At 42.1% G+C, this 23782-nt stretch overlaps 2 protein-coding genes across 7 annotated transcripts; one reads left to right on the forward strand and one right to left on the reverse strand.

Annotated features, from left to right (window-relative positions):
- Positions 1 to 916: 916 nt before the first annotated feature.
- Positions 917 to 21448, forward strand: flvcr2a (FLVCR choline and putative heme transporter 2a). Of its 5 annotated transcripts, none has more exons than XM_086181695.1 (12): positions 2255 to 2449; positions 5600 to 6259; positions 8970 to 9111; positions 10841 to 10981; positions 12098 to 12165; positions 12483 to 12586; positions 15614 to 15724; positions 16732 to 16837; positions 16916 to 17027; positions 18047 to 18105; positions 19129 to 19248; positions 19692 to 21448. In XM_086181695.1, exons 2-11 carry the CDS (start codon positions 5630 to 5632, stop codon positions 19201 to 19203), a joined length of 1548 nt encoding a protein of 515 aa, XP_086037821.1. In that variant the 5' UTR covers positions 2255 to 2449; positions 5600 to 5629; the 3' UTR covers positions 19204 to 19248; positions 19692 to 21448. The 5 variants fall into 5 exon arrangements, with proteins under 5 accessions (XP_086037823.1, XP_086037821.1, XP_086037822.1 ...); XM_086181696.1 differs by having other exon boundaries at positions 18047 to 18096; XM_086181693.1 differs by having other exon boundaries at positions 18047 to 18111; positions 19692 to 21447.
- On the reverse strand, positions 20801 to 23538 carry erg28 (ergosterol biosynthesis 28 homolog). 2 transcript variants are annotated; one of them, XM_086181708.1, is made up of 5 exons: positions 23410 to 23538; positions 23056 to 23232; positions 22340 to 22430; positions 22143 to 22261; positions 20801 to 22041 (listed from the first exon to the last, which is right to left on the reverse strand). In XM_086181708.1, the coding sequence occupies exons 2-5, from the start codon at positions 23186 to 23188 to the stop codon at positions 21953 to 21955; spliced, it is 432 nt and encodes a 143-aa protein (XP_086037834.1). In that variant the 5' UTR covers positions 23189 to 23232; positions 23410 to 23538; the 3' UTR covers positions 20801 to 21952. The 2 variants fall into 2 exon arrangements, with proteins under 2 accessions (XP_086037834.1, XP_086037833.1); XM_086181707.1 differs by having other exon boundaries at positions 23454 to 23527.
- Positions 23539 to 23782: the final 244 nt, after the last annotated feature.

The raw sequence follows: 23782 nt of genomic DNA on the forward strand, positions 1-23782 counted from the left end.
CTCACAATGGGCTTCATTGATGAAATGTATCCTTTTAGGACTTTTTACTCCTCAATTTAATCGTACAGGCATAAAGTTAATACGTAAATGTTACATGAGGTACACAAGACATATCATGATTACGGAGATGCCGTCAGGCTTTGCTTTCTGTCAATAGGACTAAATTTAGGGTTTAAAAAAAAGCGGTGAGAACGACTTTGTGTATAAGAACTTTTCATGAATGAGGCCTAAAGTCTTTGTGATGTTCTTGTAGGAGGTTTCAGGGATCCTGAATCAGGAATTGATCATTTTACCAGTTTATTCACAGTTTATAGGCTAAATAGACATCCAATTGAAGTCCAGATAAAGGCCGGGTTTCAATTTATTGCCCTCTTTGCCCATGTGACATGAAAATCAGCATTAATTCATATCAAACTCCTGAAATATGGCCACACATCTCTGAGATTTCACACATATCCCACATTTAATCTCATTCCAAATAAGCAGGAACACAAGTTCCAGCAACTAATAGCAAGCAAAGGTGAAGACAAGGCTCTCTTTGTTCTTTACAGGATTAGTGAGGTGAGGACTGAGGCCAGGGTGACCAAACTAAACTAACTCCAACATGATTCTAAATGAGAATGTCAAGCCTGGGTTTGGGGCTGGCTGTTACACCAGACAACCAGGACTGGGTAACCACAACTTTACTGGTTTATTTTCCTCTCTGCGGTGCGTCACTGGTGCCCTTTGTGTCAGGTACTGTTGGCTGTGTTTCACAGATCTCACTAAACAGTCACTGTCATGTCTTATCTCAGCAGCTGGGTGGAGTAAAAGTCGGCTGCTACTTTTGTGTGTGTGTGTGTGTGTGTGTGTGCGTGTGTGCGTGTGTGAGCGCGCACGCGTAATAAAGGGGATTTCTCCCACAGCTCAAGTCTTGAATGAACTTCAGGAAAGTGGGGCAGTCCTGTGGAATTACAAGTCCATAAATCTCAGAGCTGTTGGGAAGCCAAGAGCATTCATGAAGGCAGAGTCACCGCAAAAGTGATCACTCAGTCATTATTATTATTTTTTATCTCTGAAATTTTAATTTATATAACCGACACGGTTTTCTAGTTATAGGGTTTATTGATACGTTCTAGAGCGCATATTTAGGCAGAACATGGGGGACAGCAAGCGCAACTCCCAGGACAAGAGCGTGCTGGATCCGAAGGAGAACTGTCCTCATGAGGGAGGGAAAGCTCCAGACACCTCGGAACGAATTGAATGCACCAGCATCCCAAACGGCGACGGCGGCTCGGTGCTGACAACGCGCCTGTACAAGAAGCGCTGGGTGGTAGTGTTCCTGTTCAGCTCCTACTCCCTCAGCAACGCGTACCAATGGATCCAGTACGGCATCATCAGCAACATCATTGTCAAGTTCTACCACGTAGAAGCGTTCGCCGTGGACTGGCTGTCCATGGTCTACATGCTCACCTACATCCCCTTCATCTTCCCGGTCACCTGGCTCCTAGACAAGAAGGGGCTGCGGGTCACAGCGCTGGTGGCTAACGTGCTCAACTGTGCCGGGACCTGGACCAAGGTGGTCAGTGCCGAACCTAACCTGTTCGGGGTAACCATGCTCGGACAGCTCCTGAGCTCCCTGGCTCAGGTGTTCATCCTCGGTATGCCCTCTCGCTTGGCTTCGGTGTGGTTCGGAGCGGATGAAGTCTCCACCGCCTGCTCCATCGGAGTTTTTGGGAATCAGGTGAGTTGATACGTGACATCTGAATACTCCATGAGGAGGTTTTTCATCGTGGGAAGTCACTGGGGGATTCTTAAGGGTGTAAACAGGCTTCGAAGCAAATGTGCTGTCAGAACCAGAGAGGAAGACCCCCAAAATGCCCCCGTGATGTCCCGTGATAGTGGGTCCTCCGGAGTCTGCTGGTTGAACCTCCGCCTCGTGATCAATGTGCTGCTCACCCAATAAAAGATTATTTTCCGTGATTCAAACTGATTTTCAGGCCGCTCATTCATACAGTTTATCAGAAGTTAATCTGTTTTAATCTGTCTGCTTTTTAATTTGCTTATCCTATTTGTTATTACATCTTTGGGGAGAAGGCGTCCCCCAATCCCACAACCCATTAACTGCAATGAATTAACCGCAATAGTTAGTTTAAATCATCTAAAGATGATATATATATATATGCTTTTATTTGTGTTCCTTTTTGTCTTCCGTTGAGCGTATTGACCATAACATACAGATTATTTTGACATAATTAGGATTAAGTCCAGATTATTTAGACAGGATTCCAAATTCATGGGAGTTGTTTGTTTTGAGGGTGGCAACTAAAATGGGAAATGACGTGTTCCGACGCGCGCGGGCGCGTGTGTGTGTGAGTGTATAACTTCGCCATCTTCTGCTGGGGAGCTACAGTGCTCTCATTCACCAGACTGTTGTCTGGAAGTGTAAAACAATGCAACCGAGCTGAAGGTACGGTAAACTGACGGTTCTTAAACGTTTTTATTTTTTTTGTGAGTGTGTGGGCGTGTGTGTTTGTTTATGGAGCCAGCTTGGTCTCGGTTGTAGGATTTTGTGCCTCCGGTGTTCATATCTCGTCTCTAGTAAGACTTTCTAAAACACGGTTTTGTAGGGCGACCGGTTAAAATCCCTACGGTATTTAAGACGTAGAGCTCCGTGTTCGTCGTCTTTGGCGCGTATATACTGTATTTTCTGAAGCGGTTTTGACGGTAGAAGGACGGAGAACGAATGACAAGCGGCTGTTTGTGAGTCCTGGCTTGATATTCGCCTGTTGGGGAGGGACGTGAGACGCGTCTGGGGCTGCCGAGGTGGAGGTGTCGGGATGAGCTCCTCGAGTCTCTCTCTCACTCTCTCTCTCTCTCGCTCTCTCTCACACACACACTCTCACTCACACACAGAGCCGAAGGTGGTGAGACAGCAGGGACTATAGGAAACTTCCTGGCCGAAAGCTGTGCAGAATGCATGACAAACAGAAACAACACGTTATTCACTTAAAAATCTACAACATTCCCCCCCAGTATGATGACAAAGCAACGCAGATGCTCTGATATTAAAATAAAGGCTTGGAGGAGTGAAAGTACACGATGAGTGACTAAAACTACAGAAATCTGAGTTTATGTAGTTGTAGTCACGAATGGGCTATTATCAGAATGTGAATGTGTTTTTTGGAAGTCAAATAAATCCCTTTGAGGATTCACTCACATGCAGAAGACATTAATAAACTGATTGTCTGTTGACAGCAAAACTTCAATTTTTTTTTTAGCCAAGAGACAGAAATTGAGACATTCTGAAGCTGTTTTTTGGTTCTTGGTACTGATTCTGCGCAGCACTTCCTGTGTGGGCTACTGTTTTGGAACAGCAAAGAAGAACTGATTTCCTGTATCAGTGTGAAATTACTCCTCCAACTAGGATCATGGCTCCAAGAATTAATATGGGATGGTTCCATAAAGATATCCCATCCTTTATCTGTCCCTTATCTACACCGATTATCCTGCATGGGGTTAAGGGGGCTGGACCCAGTCCAAGCAGACACAGAGGCGGGGCCGTCCTGGACAGGCCGCCAATCAATCACTAGTCTGACAGAAACCCCTTTCGTGTCTCCAGTTAACCCAAGTTCCCTTTATTTTGTCTGTGGAAGGAAGCTGGAGCCGAAAGGCCTTTCCATGTAACCATGTGACACCGGCCCCAGTTTGCTCAACTGTCGAACATCATAACCTCTTAATTTAGTGTCCCAGACGTGACGTCAACTCCCCCGCCCTTACCTCAACCTCCAGTCCTCCGTTTCAGCATTTAACATGTCAGTGCATCACCACCACCATCATGTGTTGTCCCATGAATCACTCAGTCTCTTTATCTTCGTTAATATGAACAAAGGTCAAACCGGTGCCACCTGCTTTCTCGCGCACCGAAGGCTGAAAACACGTGAGGTCTTCCTGATGCGGTTCAGCCGCGTACGGCAAAGTGCAGGCCGCAATCAAATGAGCGTTCGAAGTTATCTTAAATACCTCGCCAACAATCCAGCCAGAAGTGTGAATCGGAGCATGTGCCGCATCTAGTTGAAACATTCGCCATGTGGACTTTGGTGGAGGGTGTGATTATCTTTATAGTTGCTATGCATTGATGATGGCTCCAGTGGAGGCCTGGCGGAGCATCACCAGTGACTCCAAGGGAAAAAAACCCTAAAATGTATTGTTTCCAATCAACTATGGCATCTTGCGCGACTTCTTAGTGAATCCCGAACTTGACGCTGTGAGCTAGTGGAGGGTAAACAACAGCAAAACTGTATAAAGACATCCTTTTACTGTATCTCAAATGCATCATCCAGAATAATCCAAGTCTTCTCAATCCAGTCATACACGCAATGTTCCACAAACGCAACTACAGTCTTAGCTTTAAGTCGAAACTAAAGTGAAGCTAGAGCTCTGAAGCTAGAGGACGTGAAATAAAGGTTATAGTGCATGACGCAATTGATTCTTGAACGCGTGTTACGTCAGCAGCGTGTAGCGGGTTTTGAGCAGTTATGCATGCCCTGGAGATTCTGACATTTCCAAGATAAGGAAGTTTGTATTATTCCACAAGGAAAAACAAAAAAACAGACACATTAGAGCATCATGTGATGATCATGTTCTGTGTGGCCGCTCCGATGTTTATTGACTGCAATGATAGAACACTCAGGTTACACACTGCGGATGGATCCGGTGTGTTTCAGGTGTGATCGTTTGTAAACCAATATTTTTCTAAAAAAAAAGAAAAAAATCTGTTGTTTTGAGTTGCCGAAGCTTCCAGGTGAATTCTCGATACGGTTACTGTTGTCTGGCAGGCTGGTGATGTGGCCTTGCATTTAAGCGTGAGGCATGTGAACAACTGTAATGGTGAGAGGGATCGTAAGCGTTAAACTTGTTTCATCGCTGCCAACTCGTCCGTATTTTGTTGTCGGTGTAAAGCTGCAAGTGAAGTACCTGCTCATGTGTGCTCAAATGCTTCATGCCTATTTACCACGAGCAAATATTTGAGGATGTAGTTTCTTGCTTTCTTTGCAGTCTTTGACATTTCCTTCTACTTTAATAGTCAATTTTTTGATGAACTTGCATCCCCTAAATGAACTTTAGCTCCTCTGAACACCTTAGGGTGTGTGTGTGTGTGTGTGTGTGTGTGTGTGTGTGTGTGTGTGTCATGTGGTTAAATTTAGCAATAAAATCAAGTTGAACTCCCAAACTGAACATGCCTTCTTAAAACTGCTGTCGGCTGCTGTTTGATGCCATGGCATCAGCTTGAAAGGAGGAGTTTGAAATGAGAAGTCAATTTTACAAAAGGACGTTATCACATGACATAGGTGTCAAATACCAGAGGACAGGCGAGCTTCAGCACTGGCTTGAGTCAGCACTTAACAGTTCCTGGTAGCGCAGCGTAAAAGCTTCATCTGCACCTCAGATGCACCGCTGCTAAATCAGCAACAGTAAGAAACGGTAAACTCGGTTTTCAGCAGAAGAGTTTGTTGCCGATCAGTGTTTAGGACACACCTGCTTAAGTGGGAGACACCAGTCAGGTCAATTGTGTTTATGGAGCACACACACAAGGAGAAATGTTTGCTCTTCTCTTCAGCTGTTAAGCGTGACAGACGTCTGATGCAACATGAGCGGTCAGGAGGATTCTTCTCACCAGTGGATGGGCGGATTTGGTAAGCTCGGTGGCTGTGTTTGTTCTCCCACAAGAAAAGCCAGAGCCAGTGTGGGAGACTACCACCACCTTCCTCTGGGAGATGGGAACGTCACGTCAGCGGAGGCTCCTCTCCTGGAGTCTGCACAGCTGTTCCCGCTGATGGAGACCAAGTTATACAAGCGGCGTTGGGTCATGCTCTTCCTCTTTAGCATCTACTCCATGAGCAACGCCGTGATGTGGCTGCAGTTCGGCATCATCAGCAACATCATCATGCGGTTTTACAACATCAGTGCTCTGGCCATCGACTGGCTCTCCATGATCTATTTCCTCACCTACATCCCCCTCATTCTGCCCGTCATGTGGCTGCTTGACAACCGAGGTCTGAGAGACGTTGTCGTGGTGGGTTCTGCCTTCAATTGCATCGGGGCTTGGATCAAGACGGGGACGGCCGACCCCGACATGTTTGCCATGACCTTCTTCGGCCAGTTCGTGTGTTCAGTAGCCACAGTTTATATCCTGGGAATCCCATCCAGACTTGCTTCTCTGTGGTTTGGGCAGCAGGAGGTGTCCACCGCGTGTTCCATTGGGGTTCTGGGAAACCAGGTGTGTCTCTATAACTGTGGAGCTCAAACATCTGTGTGTGTGTGTGTGTGTGTGTGTGTGTAATTGTGCACTTCCCATATTGATTGTAGAGAGTTGTGTGTGTGCACTTTGATAATGACAGAAAGCTCTGAATGTGTGAATCAGTTTCTGATCTCCTTTTCTAAAGTCAGAGTGCATCAGTCATTTCTTCCAGTGGCGAGACCATTTAGCTCATGACTGGAATGCATCCGCAGACGTGATAAAAGGATCCATGATTCTGTTCACGAGCTGTGCCAGTTTCAGTTCTGTGGTTCTTTTTTTTTTCTCACATGCCTACAAACATGACAGGAACAGGAAGTTGAGAGCTGTGAGAGTTTTATCATAAAAATGTCAACATCCAAAAGAGGTTTCGAACAATTAATTCAATCAATTTCATTGAGAAATCATAGTAACTTATCCGGCCTCACACCTGAGGGCTGCTGGGATAGGCTCCACCCCCCCCCCCCCCCCCCGTGACCCTTAACAGGATAAGCGGTAGAAAATGGATGGATGGACCATAGTAACTTTCCACTTACATATGAAGAACCTGCAGACGAAAATTTTAGTTCTAAAAGGCCAGCTCAGAAAAAGAGGTGCTTTTTTTGTGTGTGATGTGAACCAGATTTGGACCCAGTGTTCCTTCCTTGGTTTTGTGACATCCTCCCTCCATGTTTAGTAAAAAATTGTCTTCATGTTAATCCCACTGACCAACCAGCGTGTGAGTGAGCGAGACCTCCACATATTACATCTAAAAATTACCTAGAAAATTTGCCTTTCCCCTCCCCTCCTTTGTTGTGAAAAAAAAAGCAACAAAAAAACAACAACAAAAAACCTTGGGGCAAACAACCCCCCCCACCACACACGCACACACACATTCACACACACTCACACTGTAATTGTTCAAAGTGATTTCCTTTACTGTATTTTTGTGGTTTGTTCTTAGTCACAAGGGGATGTTTGCAGGTGATGGTGGGTGACTTCCACCGCTTGATACACACTTCTTCTGAACAAAGTTCCCATGGCGTGGTAATTTACCCGACAACAAAATTACACTGACAGGGCTGTGTATCTATGGGGAGGGTGTGTGTGATTGTTTTCCTCGTCAGTTTTAAAAGGGATCAGAAGTTTGACACAGTTTTAAGCATATTGTATAATAATTGTGTAATAATTCCATTTATTTGTGTTACTATTCCATAAATGACTCTGGTGGACTTGCTGACATCCTTGACTTGTTACGCATACTCAGACCCTTCAAAAGACCCCTCTGATGCTCTTTGACGGTCCTCTCTTCATTTGATGTGCGGCCTCTCTCACCTGTGTTATACCAAACACTGCTCGCCGGTTATTGTTGTGCATGTTTGCTTCTTGTAATTTTGTCCTGCTCCCTGCTGCTGAGGATAAAAGAACACATTGTTGTAGTCCTCCAGCTCAACAGGTCATTATTCCTGTGTCTCTGATCCTTAACCGGATACTTCCAAAATTTCATCCTGAAGTAGTTTATATATCCAACCTTGATGTTTAGAAAATCATGTAATTCATATGAACAAAAAGTGGGTAGGATTTATTTTAAGGTCTGTGATGCTTTGAAGATCAAAGAGGCATATATTAAGATAAGTTCAGAAGAGGAAAGTCTTCATTTTGGACCAAAAGACCCTTTTCACCGCAGCAGTTTCATCATTCCAGGGCAAATAAGTTTAATGTGGACCAGTATCATTGAGGGAGGCCACGGCTCTGGTGTTGTACACGCTTCCTCGCTTGAGTCCGGTGACACTCTTAGTAGAATTGGATCGTCATTGATTTGGTTTGAGGTTTTCACTGTGATGTCATAGTTTTGTTGGCTAACCCAGAAGTTAGCATCACTGCGGGTTACTTTGTCCTAAACCAATGGGATTATTTTGGATTATTACAGAAAAAAGGCTATCTGAAATGGGAGGTACGATTTTGTTCAGGAAGATAATCTTCTCAAATACACACCGCTTTTATGACTTTTGAAGCATCATTACAAGCACAAAGCTAACATTAGGCTATCAGATAACGACACAGACGCATGACGTAATCGCTACAACTAAACTTTGAATTATTTCTCACTTTGGCTTGATGACGTTGCATTTAGCTCATGCTAGCCACAGACTTTTTTTTGGAAGCATTTAATCAAGCTCACTGAATAATTTATTTCTGGGACTCATTCTTGCTCTTTATGTACAGCTGTTCTGCTGTAAAATATCAACATGGCTGATTTAAAGAAAAAAAAGTCAACTGACTGAAGGCATTATCGCCTATTTTTTGACAAGGTTTTTACTCTGATGAAAAAAAAAAATCTTTCGAATGTGTTGTTGAACAGTGTTTGCCTCTCTGGTTATACGGTTTAAGAGATGTTTTGTGGTCTCTTGTGTGTGTCTGATAAAGGGTTTTCTAGCTGCACGACCACAAGGTGAGTTGATTGTTTCAGCTGCTCATGTCAGATCCATGATGCTTAGAATATGAAGTGTGTTTGTAAAATGTGAAGCCAAGAGGAGACACCGTTCACTTGGTTGTTCCGCCTGAAGGAACATTCTGCACGTTTTCTGTAAGACTAAACTCCCGTCTTTCCTTTTTTTTCTTTATTCTTTCTTTTCAAACTTTTTTTTTTAATGTCTGTAGTGTCAGCCGCAGTCAAAGAGTCATCTTTTAATTTTGTGTGTCTCATCTACAGATGGGCATTGCCATCGGTTTCCTGATCCCACCTATACTTGTGCCTAACGTGGATGACGTGAACGAGCTGGCGCACCACCTCAGAATCATGTTCTACATCAGCGCCGGGGTGGCCACCGTCATCTTCATCCTTGTGGTCATTGGTAAGCATTCACTGGATGATTAGTGGAAGGGATAAGAGCTGTCAGGGCTCTTTACCCCTCATTGGTGAAATAAAAACCCAGTGCATGTCCCTTTCATAACCTCGCAGTCATGTCTTGAGGTCACATGACCTGTCTTTGCAGTTTCTACAGGAAGTGTTTGGACTGTTTGGAAACTCATTTGGATGTTTTATTTGCATTGTAATTATATTTTCAGGCGAGAACACGACGATTCCCTCAAAGACAGTATTTTTACAACGGGCTTTCCAGTTCATGCAGCACTGCTGGAAAGATATGTCTCTCTTAGTGCTCTCCACTCCATGAGCCGCGCCAGTAATTGCTGTAATTGTCCACCTTTTTGACGAGATGTGTTCTGACACGATGTGAAACCCGAGCAGGAACTCAGAAAGTCACGGAAGTGTTTTATGAAATCATCTTTCCCCTCAGCTCTGTTCAGTCCCTCTGGCTCTCTTTCTTTCACCCTCTGTGAAGAAGTGGAAGACGCTGACAGAGTAATAGTTGACAATCAGAGCTCAGAACCTGTGCGGGACTGTTGGATTTTTGAGTGGTTTGTTCTTAGTCAGCAGGGGATATTTTTGGGGGGATGGCACGTGACTTCCACCAGGTGTGCTTGACATTTTTTGAAACCATATCGATCCATTACTTCGACTACCTCATCAGCTGATTCGGACCATAACAAAAGAAGTCTAGGTGTGAAAACACCCTCAGTTCTCCTCAAAGAAGAGAACCAGAAAGCATTCAGAGAGCTCAGGCCTCCACCGAGGAGGCGACATCAGTACAGAATATAAATATCAGAAAAATCTATTCGTATATTTTCTTCTCCGTCACTAAAAGTGGGTCTTCAGAGATCCGAAACCTGATTCATACCATCTTCAAAGGCTCCATGGTAACTCCTTCAATTCAAACACATGAGCTCCAAGAATGTCATGTAAAAATGCTCTTAATATTTCAGAGATGTTGACCATGATGTTGCAAACAGGCCTCTAGGGTCACAGAAGCGACATATGATCAGGATGATGCCCTGAAGCTTGAAACCTTCTTTCAGCCACTTCACCTCTCATCTCAAGGAGTTCGGTGGAATATCATTCCTGATATGATGGGGGTCAAGAATGTTCTAAATCATCATCGTCCGGGATACAGGATCTAAAATTTGATCCAGATTGTATCCAAAGTAAATCCCTTGCTCCTCGTAATATTGGTTTGTATTATTAAACACGGGGTCAGATCAGATATAGATGTAGTAACAGGCAGCTTGTGGTGCTGATATTTATGAGCAGCAGTGCCTCTGCTAATGTAGTTTAGCATTTTCCATTCAGCACTGCTTTCAAAAAGCACATATAACAGCAAAGAAGAAGAAAAAAGGATTTACCAAAGCCAGTAAAAGTCATTAAAAAAACTGATAATGTTGTTTGATTGGACGACTTGGCTACTGGGTTATTGACGACTATGATAATTAGCTGGCCAGATGGAGTTATCTTATCTCCAGAGGAATGTCCAACTGTATATTGCTGTTATGTACTGACACACACACTTGCACACACATCTATTTTGTTTCAAGTGTTGGACTTCCTCCATCGGCGTCATTCTGGGCTTTGACCACTCTGATACCAGGACAGATGATACATTATCATGCTTAATGAGATGGTGATCCTGAATGACTGTGCGTGCATGCGTGTGTGTGTGTGTGTGTGTGTGTATACGTGTTGTCCAGTGTTCCAGGAGAGACCAGAAATCCCTCCCACCCAGGCTCAGGCTCAGGCCAGGAACATCGCCCCTGAGGAATACTCCTACACGGCTTCCATCCTGAGGCTGCTGCGCAACAAACCCTTCATGCTCCTGGTGGTCAGCTACGGTGGGTCTCCTCCTGCTGCCATCCTCCATTTAAAATTCTAATGAAAAGCGATAATTCACACAAAAAGTGCAATTTGCTGTCAGATAACTCCCTGATCGGTGTCATGACCTCTTGGTAACTCCACGATGCACAAAACCCCTGGAGGCTAATAAAGCCCAATGACATAAAAACAGTAAACTGTCCTAAAAGGATAGTTTACAAACTCTTAAATAAATCATCAAGTATAATCCAAGTCTTTTTTTAATTTCTTTCTTTGTTTTTATCCATGCTTGAATATCCAGAAACACTTTGATTTGATCTACAATCAAGTGAAGTCGAACGCGTCTTGTCCGGCGCTACCGAGAATGACTGTCGCCAACCCAGATGCTCAGTTGAACTTGTTCAAAACTGTGTACAATTTAATTTTAGCAAATTAACTGATTTTTTTTTTTTTGCAGCAGTTTTACAGCCTCCATATTGACCTAACAAACATGAGGATTTTTCTTGACATGCTGTTGTACAAACAAGATGACATCATTAAGGTCCCACAGCAGGAAGTATGAGGCCCCGGCCACGTGTGCTAGTGTCTTGTTGGCGTCTTCATTATGTCACCGTGACGTGCGGGTCATCCTCCACCTTTTATCACTGTGGCGTCCATGTTGTTGCAATATTGAGGTGAAAGGTTACAAAGATGAAAAAAGGCTCAAGGCAGCCGCTGCAACTGCTCCACTAACTTTTAGGAAACTTATCAGCTGATATTTAGATATGAGGACATGAACTTGTAGTTGACGGCTTTTGTGTTACTTTTGGGGGGGGGGGGGGGGTCAAAGGTCACTATTTAATGATGTTAATGATTGACAGTTTGAAGAGTGTCAAAATTTGTAAATATGGACATTCAGCACATCAGGGCAGATTAATTCGAAGGTCTTTTACAGCCTTGAGACATTTTTGAACAAAAAGGCTTCGTGATTGACGTGCACCTCCAAATAACAAAAAGTCTGAAGGTGACGTCGGACTTGACGTGAGAGTCCGTCTGAGGTTTTGTAATGTGAAGCCTCATCTGGACCTTCTCCTCTCCTTAAAGGTTATCTCAGAATAGATGGAAAACTTTTTTTGTTGTTGTTGTTCTGTCTGCAGGGCTGAATGTCGGCTGCTTCTATGCTGTTTCCACTCTGTTGAACCGAATGATCATTGAACACTATCCAGTAAGTCTGAGCGTGTCTCTGCTAAACACACCACCATCTCACATCCTTTAATTCCAGGCAGTCTCACTCTCTATCTCTGTGTTTCCTCCTCTCTTCTCTCTTTCATGCCTTACGCTTGTAGACATTTGAGTTGTTTTTGTCAGACACTGATAGCCATAAAACTGCCAACAGCATGACCTTGACACATATATCTGACATCTGGGACTCTGGTTGTTGTAGCCCAGGGCCTCGCGGGTGAGATAAGAGCACCCGTGCAGGATGTCACAGATGTCTAATACAATCTATGAAACCAGAAATGTCAATATTTTTCCTCTCAGGGTGAAGAAGTGAACGCAGGCAGGATCGGTTTGACCATCGTCATCGCTGGCATGGTGGGGTCCCTCATATGCGGTATCTGGCTGGACAAGACTAAAACCTACAAGTAAGATAGTTCTGAAAAACTTTGTTCACCACCGAGAATAGAAATTCAGACGTGTGTGTATATATATATATATATATATATATATATAAAAGATATCTATATTATTCAACCAAATAATCTAACACATCAACAAGATCTTGTTAAGTATTTGCAAAAAAGAAAGAAGTCTTCGCAAGCAAGATGTTTTAATATTTGCCAAGAAGATATTCAATTTTGTGCAAAGAGATGTCAGTGTTCGCACAAATAAATACACGTTTCCAGTCAAGATATTCATTTGGTGAAAAAGATTTTGCAAAAACAAATTGATGTCTGCACAAAATAATAAACATGAAACCAAGATTAAAATACATACCACTCTCTTCACCTCTTCACTCAAAGTTTCAACTTTTCACAGAAAAAAAAATTCACCAAATATTTGTTTATGGCACGTCAGTAAACTGTCTTGTTGCTTGATAATTTTCCAGGAAAAATTAATTTAACCTGACTGACCTCCATAGAAGGACATCTGAAAGGATTTTATGAACTTATTCATTTTTTTGGGCAGCATCTTAAAGTCTGACTTTCCAACATACTGGCTCCAAATATCATCATTTTTATTTAAACAGCTGCTGCAAAAAGCAAACAAACAGATTCTTTGGATTTGGTGTGTGAGTGTGTACTGTGCTCCGGTCCCCTCACATGCATGTCTTAAACCACTGGTTGAACGATATGTCTAAGCGAATTAAAGCTTTTGTTCAAAGTGGACATGAATGAGAAACCAGTGGAACAGAGTTTTCTGTCTGATGTCCCTCTCTGCTTATCTGAGATGACAGGCTGGAGTGTAGTCCTCCCAGGTCACACCCCAGGGCTTTGCCTTACTGCGTTAAACACGGAGAAAAAAACAAAACAACTATCTTAAAAGTGCAGGTATCTTTTCTAGTGAGGCAAATCAACGCTTTCACTTACTTTTAAAACAATTCCTTTTTTTTTCCTGGGGACTGAGTTTTAGGTGTTTGGCACCGTGAATATATCTGGCATGCAAACTATTATGACTAGATAAAATCCTCAGATTCCTTACATGCCACTAGGATGCTCAGCTGTCAAAGCAGCCAGGCCCAGATTTATGGTGTTGACACTCATGCCCCTATTTTTCTGTGGGAGAGAGTCAAAGGACTATGTTATATTAACAAAAATGTTTGGGAGCAATATTTTACGCGTGGTTGTACAAGAGACAGCTTCACCAAAGTAAGCCTGTTTGTGCAGATGACTCGCGTTATGACAAGGGGTTGTCATTGATTCAGGAATATTGTTTTTACCAGGCGATAATCCAACACCGCCCTCAAATAGCCATAAAGCTGTAATATATTACATAATGTTCTCTTATTCACTTGGAGTAACTTTGAGTCAATATTCCTGTCGGTGGCCCTGACCGGGACACTGGTTAAACAGGATTCTTGTGTGTTTAAATTAGTGGCCTTGAATGCAGCGGTAATCTGGATCCAGTTGTACTGAGCAATTACAGGCTTTTTCAAACCTGTTATTTATTCGAAAAAAAAAAAATCATTGCAATAGCTGTCTTAAATCTCTGGCAGAGAATAAATATTCTTAAAGCTTCCAGTCTGGTTTACAACCCCATTATAGTAGTATTTGTACTTCTATTATCAAGGTTTTGAATGAAAATAATCTCAGTATAGAATCTGTTAATTTCCCTGAAATGGCGCAGTGGTTCTGACAGCTTCTTTCAGTTTAGTTTATTTGTAAGGGGAAGTAGAGAAAGACTATGGCAGGTGAGGAAGCAGTGTCCAATGGACTGCACAAGTATCTACAGACAAAGCTAATTTCCAACCCCAAGTCCCTTTTATGGGCATCTTTAAAACTGCATTATCATGAAAACTATTTGTTTAAGTTAAACAAAAATGTAAGAACAGTACTTAAGTTAATAAAGGAGAATATCCTAAATATGATGATCAAAGAAATCTTTTTAATGTTTGGCAACAATTGATGTCAGTATCCTAAAAGACAGACATCCTCAACATGTGTAGTCCCGCAAGGTTTGATTTTTGGACCACTGTTATTTAAATGTTAGATGTTCCTGTTCAATTATTGTCAAATATTTTGATATGGAAGTGTCCTGTATTGCTAAACAATTACAGAGACATCGCTAGTAGCTGGTTGATCCAAAACTTCCCCAGTTGAAAGAGGATTAACAGAATGTTATGATTTTTTTGGGGGGGGGGGGGGTAAATATCATAAATTTTGGTGTCATCTCTGATTTAGAGTGGAATTTCAGCAGTCTTATGAAGTCAGGAACAAAATCTGCCTTCTTCCATCTTCAAAATACCACAAGGATCAGGGACCTGATATGACAGCATGACCGGAGAAACACAACGGAGTCAGAATGACGCTCGTACATGGGTACATTTGCCTTGCCTGTTTTGGACAAATTAGACTGGTGTACATGAAATGACGCGTGTTAAATGTGATGGAAAGGAGTTGGACCCTCCCATGAATTTAGTGGTTTGCTGGTACTACAGATGAATTAACCATTTGCAAAGTGTGCTGCAGCCCCAACAGGTGATATGACAGGATTTCTTGTAAATAGCCTGGCACATGCTGTGTATAAGAGACCACTAGGCCAATATGTCCTCATATACTATGAGGTATATCACTTTTGTAATGAACAGTAAATAATTTACCCTCGTGTGAAGACGTGTTGTTTTTGGAATATTTGTGCTTATGGTATTCTAGTCATGTCTTTCACAGTTGTGAAAACAGATTGAAGCGGCTGTCAGGAAGGTTCTTCCTTGTGGTGCGAAGTGTCTTTCAGAAATTCAGGGAAACTCTTTTTTTGTAGGACTTTGTTCCTCCGATCAGCTTTGGCATGCAGCAAAGCCAAGTCACAGGATTCAGATCTTAAACATTTATGTGAAAATGAAAACCGGATTCTAAGACTTTCTGCAACCGCTAATAATATCCCAGCCAAAGGTGTTTGACGAGTGTGAACACATCACAAATACACCAATATATGTCCTTCCTCTGTGTCTTCAGACAGACCACCCTGGCCGTCTACATCCTCTCTCTGATTGGGATGCTGATATACGCCTTCACCCTCAACCTGGGTCACCTGTGGGTGGTGTTTATCACCGCTGGAGTTTTAGGGTGGGTAATCATTGCTGAGTAAAAGCCTCCAAGCTCATAAAGATTACACATTAAGAGCCAGTGGGAGGCAACATAAACCGATTATTAGTCATCCTGCATCATCCTGGTGCTTTATCTATTTCATTCTGACCAGTGAATATGTTTCAAAAGCAAAATATCAGTTCTTGAATTCAGGAGAAACATTGGTGGATGTTGGAATTGGAAATGTTTTTGCAATTTTAGTTGGATTGTCAAAAAGTTAATAGCAAGACATATTGACAACTACAGGGGTTTATAGCACATGAAGTGTATTGCATCTTTAGAACCGTACAGTGTCGTGTATATCTGTAAATTTTGGAGTAATAATCAGAGTTCCTTGAGATGCTTTGAACATTTTACAGAGATGTTCTTTGGCCATCTCATCAGCATTTGGCAGACTACCTTGAAGTCATTAAAATCTGATTTAAGTGAGCAAGGAACGGAGTCGACATCATCGTGTCAATCCATAGTTAGGAACATTCCTCACAGATGAGACGTCTTATTTGCAGGTGTAGTCGGGCTGCTTTTTTTTTTTTTTTTTTTTTTAAAGATGGCTCCAGAAAAGGTTTCAAGTCAGGTGAACCCCCGTCATGTTTGATTTCCACAAGTCCTCCAAAGTTTTGCCACTTCAACGCCACCAAACACTCACGTGGAAACTCTTACTTCCTCCTCCTCTGCACCTCCTTCATCTTGAACGAATGCTGCTTTGTAGAAGCAAAATGAACACTCTTCTAACTCTCTGGTCCACATGATTCTTCCTCACCATTTTTTCTATTTATGGTAAGCTGATTATACCCATATCTGGTTTCCATAGCAATTACTTTGTATTTTTTTTTCCTTGTCTGAAACCCCAGACAGGATGTACTATAACAGCAAAATACATATACATGTCCTACTTTTGAGTGTGCAGAGCTGGTTCATCCTCCTTAGTAACAGGATTAAACTATTCAGTATCACACTCGTATTTGACCTTCGGTATTTCTCTGCAGGTTCTTCATGACAGGATATCTTCCTCTGGGCTTCGAGTTCGCAGTAGAGCTCACCTACCCAGAATCAGAGGGAACCTCATCGGGACTTCTTAACTGTTCAGCTCAGGTCCGCCATCTTACAGTTGACTACAATAAGACGTGGTCTACACTCAACCATCTAAACATGTCATCCATCTTATTTCAGATCTTTGGAATCATTTTCACCATTTCCCAGGGGAAGATTATCGATAACTGGGGCACTTTAGCGGGAAACATCTTCCTGTGTATTTTTCTGCTGATAGGCACAGTGATGACTGGTAATATATGAACTTCCTTGTTTTCTTCTTCATAACAATGCAGGGCAGAATCAGCAGTGAACATTGAACTCGTGTCAGATATTTTTTTTTTTTCGTACAGGGGTCGTACAAGCACGTGATATTTAATAACATGAACATGCTGCTGAGCATTTGGCTGTAAAACAAATGTGGATTGTTATCAATCCCCAAGTTACTGCTGCATTTTTTTTTTCCAGCCATAGGATTAGAGTGCCATCTAGTGGCTGAATGAATTACTGTACATGAAAATTCCTGGAAGTATGATTTACATTAGAGGTTTTCAAAGTCTGAGATGGTGGACCTCCCCTGAAGCAAATCCTGGAATAGGACAAACCCCTACTTATAGTTTCATATCTGTATGCTTATATAGGATCATTATTATGTTCAAGTATTGAACTAAGTTAACCCAATATTGCTGTTTTACAACTTCAGAGTACACCAAGTACATGAAAACAATCCGCCCAGAGTCATTTCTTAGTGTTTGACTCTTGGAATGTAGGAAAAAGAGTAAAAGATTACATTTCCAGCAAAAGCAATTATCTTACCATAACTTTAACCAAATCACATACAGTTAGGCTGTTAACATGATGTACTTTTGATTACTAATATTCCTTTGCCTCCGTTTACTGAGCCTCAGATTAAAAAAAGTTCTAAATTGACCATTTTCTAAGTTAAATAAATGATCCTGGGTTTCTCTATTGCTCTCTATGGAATCATTGTACTTTCTTAGTCTGAATTGATTTTAACTTGTGATTCTGGTTGCAAATGGAAAAAGCTATAAACCTGATGATGGAATTTATTTTCTGGCGTCTGTACCAAACCGGCGTGTTCTCTCACGTTCTTTCTGTGCCTGGAGAACATGTTTTGTTGGCTCTACCGCACTACAATGCTTCATTTTTAAATGCTCCGCTGTGTCTGTTGTTTGTCTTGATAAGACTTTGATGAACTATGCAGCTCAAACTCAAAACCAAAGCAACTGCCCTCCTTTGTGTTCATCACAGGATTGATCAAGTCTGACCTGCGGCGGCAGAAGGCCAACCTACAGGCAGAGGTACAGACTGTGAGTGTAAGTACATTTGTGTGTGCTGCATGAAAGTGCAGGTGGGGTCTTCACATCCCTGTCCAGAGGAGATGTGCTAGACGCCATCTTGGCTTGAGGCTGAATGCTGCAGAGCGCTGCCGCAGGCATGGATGCGTATCCCTCAACACACTAAAAACACCCACAGCTCTGCTTTCTCTGACAGCTCTCCAAACTACTCTAACGACACATTGTTCAAACTTTGCAAAAAATTTCAGTTTAATACTTGCAAAGATGCACTTTTATACTTTCAAACGGATGCAGGTGGCAGCTGTTACACCTCTGTAATCAATGCTATTTTCATTATAAGAATGAAAAGATGAGACACCACGAATGAACGGTGAAAGGGAGAGTTCACCCATAAATTCAAAATTCTGTCATTATCTACTCACCCTCATGCCAGTAGAACGTTTACAGTTGGAGATTCACAGGAAAAGGTGTTGTAATTCATCTTACAAACAATGGAAGTGAACTGAGACTGACTGAGTAGATAATGACTCTTCATCTTGGGATGAACTTTCCCTATAATAGGGAAAAGTACATTAACTACTATGGCATGTGCATATTGAATTTAGGGGCAATTCAGTGAAACGAAGGTCAGGTCATCAGCTGATGACAACAAGCTTTTAGTTCTGGCTTTTTAAACCGCTTCTACTGCACAATGTGTGGCCTGGTTTGAAGCAACCTTTCTGCTTTCCTACACTTCTTCTCCAACTCTTCATCGTCTAAACTGGTGATGCAACTAAAATGGGAAGCTTCAGTAACCCTGCACACAAACGCAAATTCAAATTCTAAGAAAAAAGGAGACACAACAGTGCCAAAACAAATAATCTCATCCAAAGTTTATGAAGCAGGATTCACTGGTTGTATGGCTGGATGTGCAGTGGTTCCTGGGGTAGACTTCTGGTGGTGGGGTGTGTGTGTGTGTGTGTGTGGGGGGGGGGGGGCCATTCTGGGGGCTCCGCCAGGCCCCTCAGAGGTGTGACGCCCAAGCTGTTATTCCAGCCTGCAGGCTCCGAGTCTTCGGTGCAGGAGTACGGAGCCACCGAGTGCAGCATCCCCTGGCAACGGCAGTCTTGACATAAACCCACAACCTCACAAAAACCAAAACACACACCCACAAAGGTAGGAGTCCTCTGAATCCTCAGCACAAATAATAATAATAGTAATAATAATAATAATAACAATAATAATAATAATAAAATTCCCCATGAACACAACTGATAATAGTATCACTTAACACACTTTACCTTCACTGTGAATATAAAATCAAAGTCTCAGACTGCTGCAAACTTCATTGTGGGTTCATAAAAAAATGGGAGAAAAACTAAAAACCATGACTGCTACTTTGTTAAGAGTGGTGCGAAATATAAAGTTGCAAAGGTTGGTTGAGAGGTCATCACTTTAAAATGAATTTTCAGTACGTGTTGTTTTCTTGCTGTTTGAAGCGACTATTTCAAGGAAAAAATTACAATATTTGTATTGTGGGCTGTACCTCAAACGTACTGGTTCATTCACGTTCGGTTGGCTTCAGTTTAGAATGTGTGTATTTTTTTTGTCCTTCGCAGAAAGTGACGGCTGATCTGGAAGGAAGCATCTCTCCTGAAAATCCTCCTGAAATCCTGAAGGAGGGGAAATTATGAAACGGAAGTTTCTTGCTGCCTAAAAGGAAGAGACAGATGTTCCCTCTGTCTACACGCCAAACACTGACACGTGTACAGATTTAATCCTAAAGTTTACTCGCACAAACGCCGAGTTTTACAAGAACGCTGGCGCTGAGCACGCGGAGACTGATTAGCCTTAACGAGGCTGGACATGATGTACTGTGCCGACATCACACTCTGAACACCAGGGACTCACACTGGAATCCCAAGTGCAACTCCTCCTGAAGCACAAATCAGTCACATGAGGACGATGCACTTGGAGCCTCAGGTTTTTACATTAAAGCATTTTTTTTTTTTATTTGGTAAACTCCAACCTCCTCTTAACATTCTTTGCGGCCGTCAATCAGTGTTAATGTTCTATGCATTCTAATTAGCAATATTTGAACCGTTTCCTGATATTGGACCAACATGTGTGCCGGTCTTTACGCTGTTGAACTTTTGAGTGTTCTGTTTTTAGAATATCTTTGGTGACTGTGATGTCAGGCGACCCCTGCAGAAGCATCACATGAAAGTAGAACTTCTGCACACTGCTGACAGTTTGTATGATCGATGCCGTGCATCCGAGGACACTTTGGAAGGTCACCGTGATCTCGTCGTGGTTATCGTCAGTCGGAGGGAGGTGAATTCCTGAGTTATTGCACACAAAAAAAAACAACTGTTTTTACGTGTAACACTTACATCGTAAATGTGTTACTGAGATGTCGTCACTGCGTCACCCGTCTGTGTGCGCGCGCGCTTTGTTGTTAACTTGTGTGTTGTGACTTTTTGTCAGGTGATTTTACAATTTATAATGGTTCTTATGTGATTGTGAGAGGTGCTAGTTTTTCAGTGGCAATTTTAGGACAATTTAAAGTGCTGTGAAGACATTTTTACAACCCTGGAGTTTTAGACTTTTTGTATGCGATAATTTAATTGTTCTTGTGTGTGAGTAATGATGTTTTTATGACTGGAGTTGAATGTTTTTTTTTTGTATCACACCTGAAACACAAATTGAGACATTGTCATTAGCCCCATATTTAATGAATTAAACTGTGGATATAAAGACAACACAGGAATTTATTTCTTGTCCGTGAACAAAAACGATACTTTTCTATAATTGAATGTGAAACGACAGGAGAATAGTGCACAAAAGATGTTTGCACCCTTTAATTAAACTTAATATAACGTTGAAATAAGACATGTAAAATTTTAATTAAAGAGAAGAAACAATCCTGCGTACTTTTCATTGGTAGTTCATATAAATATACATTATTCTCACTGTAATAGAAAGCACGGTGATTTCAGACACAAAATAGTCATTTATTTACAAAAAACAAAATTCTAATTTTCAACATCGTATAAACGTAACAGCACAAAGCCAACATGAAAACAGGGCTGAGAAATATATCCACGTATCAACTAACTCTAATATTGCATCGTGGGTTTGTCACACTTCTCATTATCATGCAGGACCAAGACGAGCACTGATTTTACCATCTGACATGTAATTTTTCATACTGAGGCGTACATTGCGATATCTGTTGGAAAAAAGAACCTCTGAAGAGCTTGATATTCCTTTTTTCCCTGACATCACCATACCCTACACACACACACACACACACACACACACAAAAATAGCTAATATCAAGTGTTTGTGATTGTCTGACATGAAAGGCATAGTTTTATAGTCATCCTGATTTTGATGAATAAGTGTTCTGTTAGAAATAGAAATAAAAGAAATCTGCTCTTATTTCTGTCATCATTTGACTTATCAGCTCCACATTTAAACTTTTTTCAAAAAAGTTAAAACAACAACAACAACAACAACAACAACAACAAACAAACCAAAAAGATCATATATGCACAAACACACATTTCATCCAGGGCTGACAGATTTCCATCTGCGTATCAAACATCCTCTCTGAACTCTGCCGTCATTGCTGTTCAGAATACAAACGTAACATGAACCATCCCTTGGTAATCATTTAACAAACTTAATGATGTAACCGCACATGAGGAAAATGTCATAAACAACCCTGATATCAATGTTTAGAATCTAAATTAAACTTCAATCACAGTAGGAAATGAAGTGACATCCACATCTCAAGTTCTTCAAGGCAAGAAGCAGCAGCACACTAGGACCAGTCCCAACATGTGTAGTCAGTTAAAACTCAAACTGCTGAGATTCAGTTACGTTTCTTCTGTCGGGCTCCAACTTCCTCTTGAGTTTCTGGAAAATACTGGAATCCAATCAGCATTCCGATGACAGAGAAACCTACAAACAAAACAAGCTGAACTGATGATTCCACAGAGGGAAAATTCAACATTCAACAAGTCTGTGTATAGACACTTTCCAATGCTAATCACAGAACTCACTTGCCACAATGAGAGGGGCCATGACCCCGATAGTCAGGGGGGCAGTTTTATAGATGAAAACCTCTGAGAGAAAGTGACCCAACGCCAGCACGAAGGTCCATAAGGTGATGTGATAGAGCCTGCGGGAACCAGCCACACACACTGTGAGAACTTCAAACAGACAGAAACAAGGTGCAGGAAATGATGACCTGTCTTACGTTCTGTTCTGGATATCGATGGCGCAGGCACAGCGGATGATCGATGACAGCAGCGTCCAAATACCAAACGTTCGAGCTTGAAGACCATTCACTGAGGATAGATCAGCAACGCTGCGGTTAATAAATCTGTCCATCTGTGTTTCACTTGTGACTCATTAGATGAGAATCGGAGCAAATATAAACCTGATTTATGAGTTTGTAATATTTGGTCCCTGGCTGGAGCACGGGATCTTTCTGTGTGGAGTCTGCATGTTCTCCCTGTTCCTGTGTGGGTTCTCTCTGGTACTCCAGCTTCCTCCCACAGTCCAAAGACATCAAGAGGGGACGAGGCTGATTGATACTCTAAATTGACCGTAGGTGTGAATGTGAGTGTGAATGATTGTCTATCTATGTGTGTTAACCCACACACTGGCGACCCGTCAAGGGTGAGGCTGCTGGGATAGGCTCCAGCCCCCCCCCCCCCAAAAAAAAATTGTTGTTGTCCTGTCTAAGAATAAAAAAAACAAATGAAAAATCCAACACTGATCCAGGTTTAACTCTGGAGAAAATGCTCAGATTAAAAATATAATCAGGTTCTGACACACTTGTTTGTTCGCATCTAATACACCATCCAACTTTTTTCAGATATTAAAACGAATCTTTTGGAGAAATATGCAACCACATCAGCAGATTTAAAGCCTGGGTGGTCACCATATTCATCAGAAAATGAGGCTCACCGAACTCTGGCGTGCCAGTGTAGAGCTTCTCTGACAGGAAGCTGTGGTCCCTGAAACTCTGCAGCGTGTTTCCCACCGCAATGACTGACACCATCACCAACCAGCTCCGCAGGACGTTCAGAAAACGACTCATTTTCTTCTTCTTCTTCTTCTTCTTAGGCAGATAAAGCGTACTGTCTAAAACCAAAACAACAACAACAAAAAAAGTCAATTTAGTTTAATTCTGAGTTGCATCCCACATATTACATAAACACGAACTAATTAATACAACCACAACTAGCAGGTAGAACAAATCAAAAGACTGTCAGCTAGCAAGGACGCTTCAGTAGATGGAGATGTCAGCGTTGTTGTTACCTGGTTGAGGTTCACAATGACATGACTCGGTGTTTTCACGTTACCTGCCAGTAAACTGCAGTAGGGACATGTCATTGACCAACACACAGACGACCGGATAACAAGTGTGACTACCTGAATATGGTGATGTAGCGCAATGGCGTTTCAATCTTTGACTGCAAGGTTAGCCAATCGCAGGGCTGAATCGAATCGTACCATCGACATGATTGGCTCAATGTGGTTGTCCGTTTCCGCCCACTTTCACTGTAGACCAATAGGTGGTCGGCAACCTAGTCACATGGTTTAAGTGCGTTCAAACAAAGAACACTTGAGTCATAAGATCATTCACTCACTCTCCCTATGCGTTGTTACACTATAACCATTAAACAGAAGA

This window comes from Aulostomus chinensis, chromosome 17 (genome assembly GCF_037954235.1).
Source record: "Aulostomus chinensis isolate RoL2024-O1b breed Wild chromosome 17, RoL_Achi_v1.0, whole genome shotgun sequence".
Taxonomy (NCBI): domain Eukaryota; kingdom Metazoa; phylum Chordata; class Actinopteri; order Syngnathiformes; family Aulostomidae; genus Aulostomus; species Aulostomus chinensis.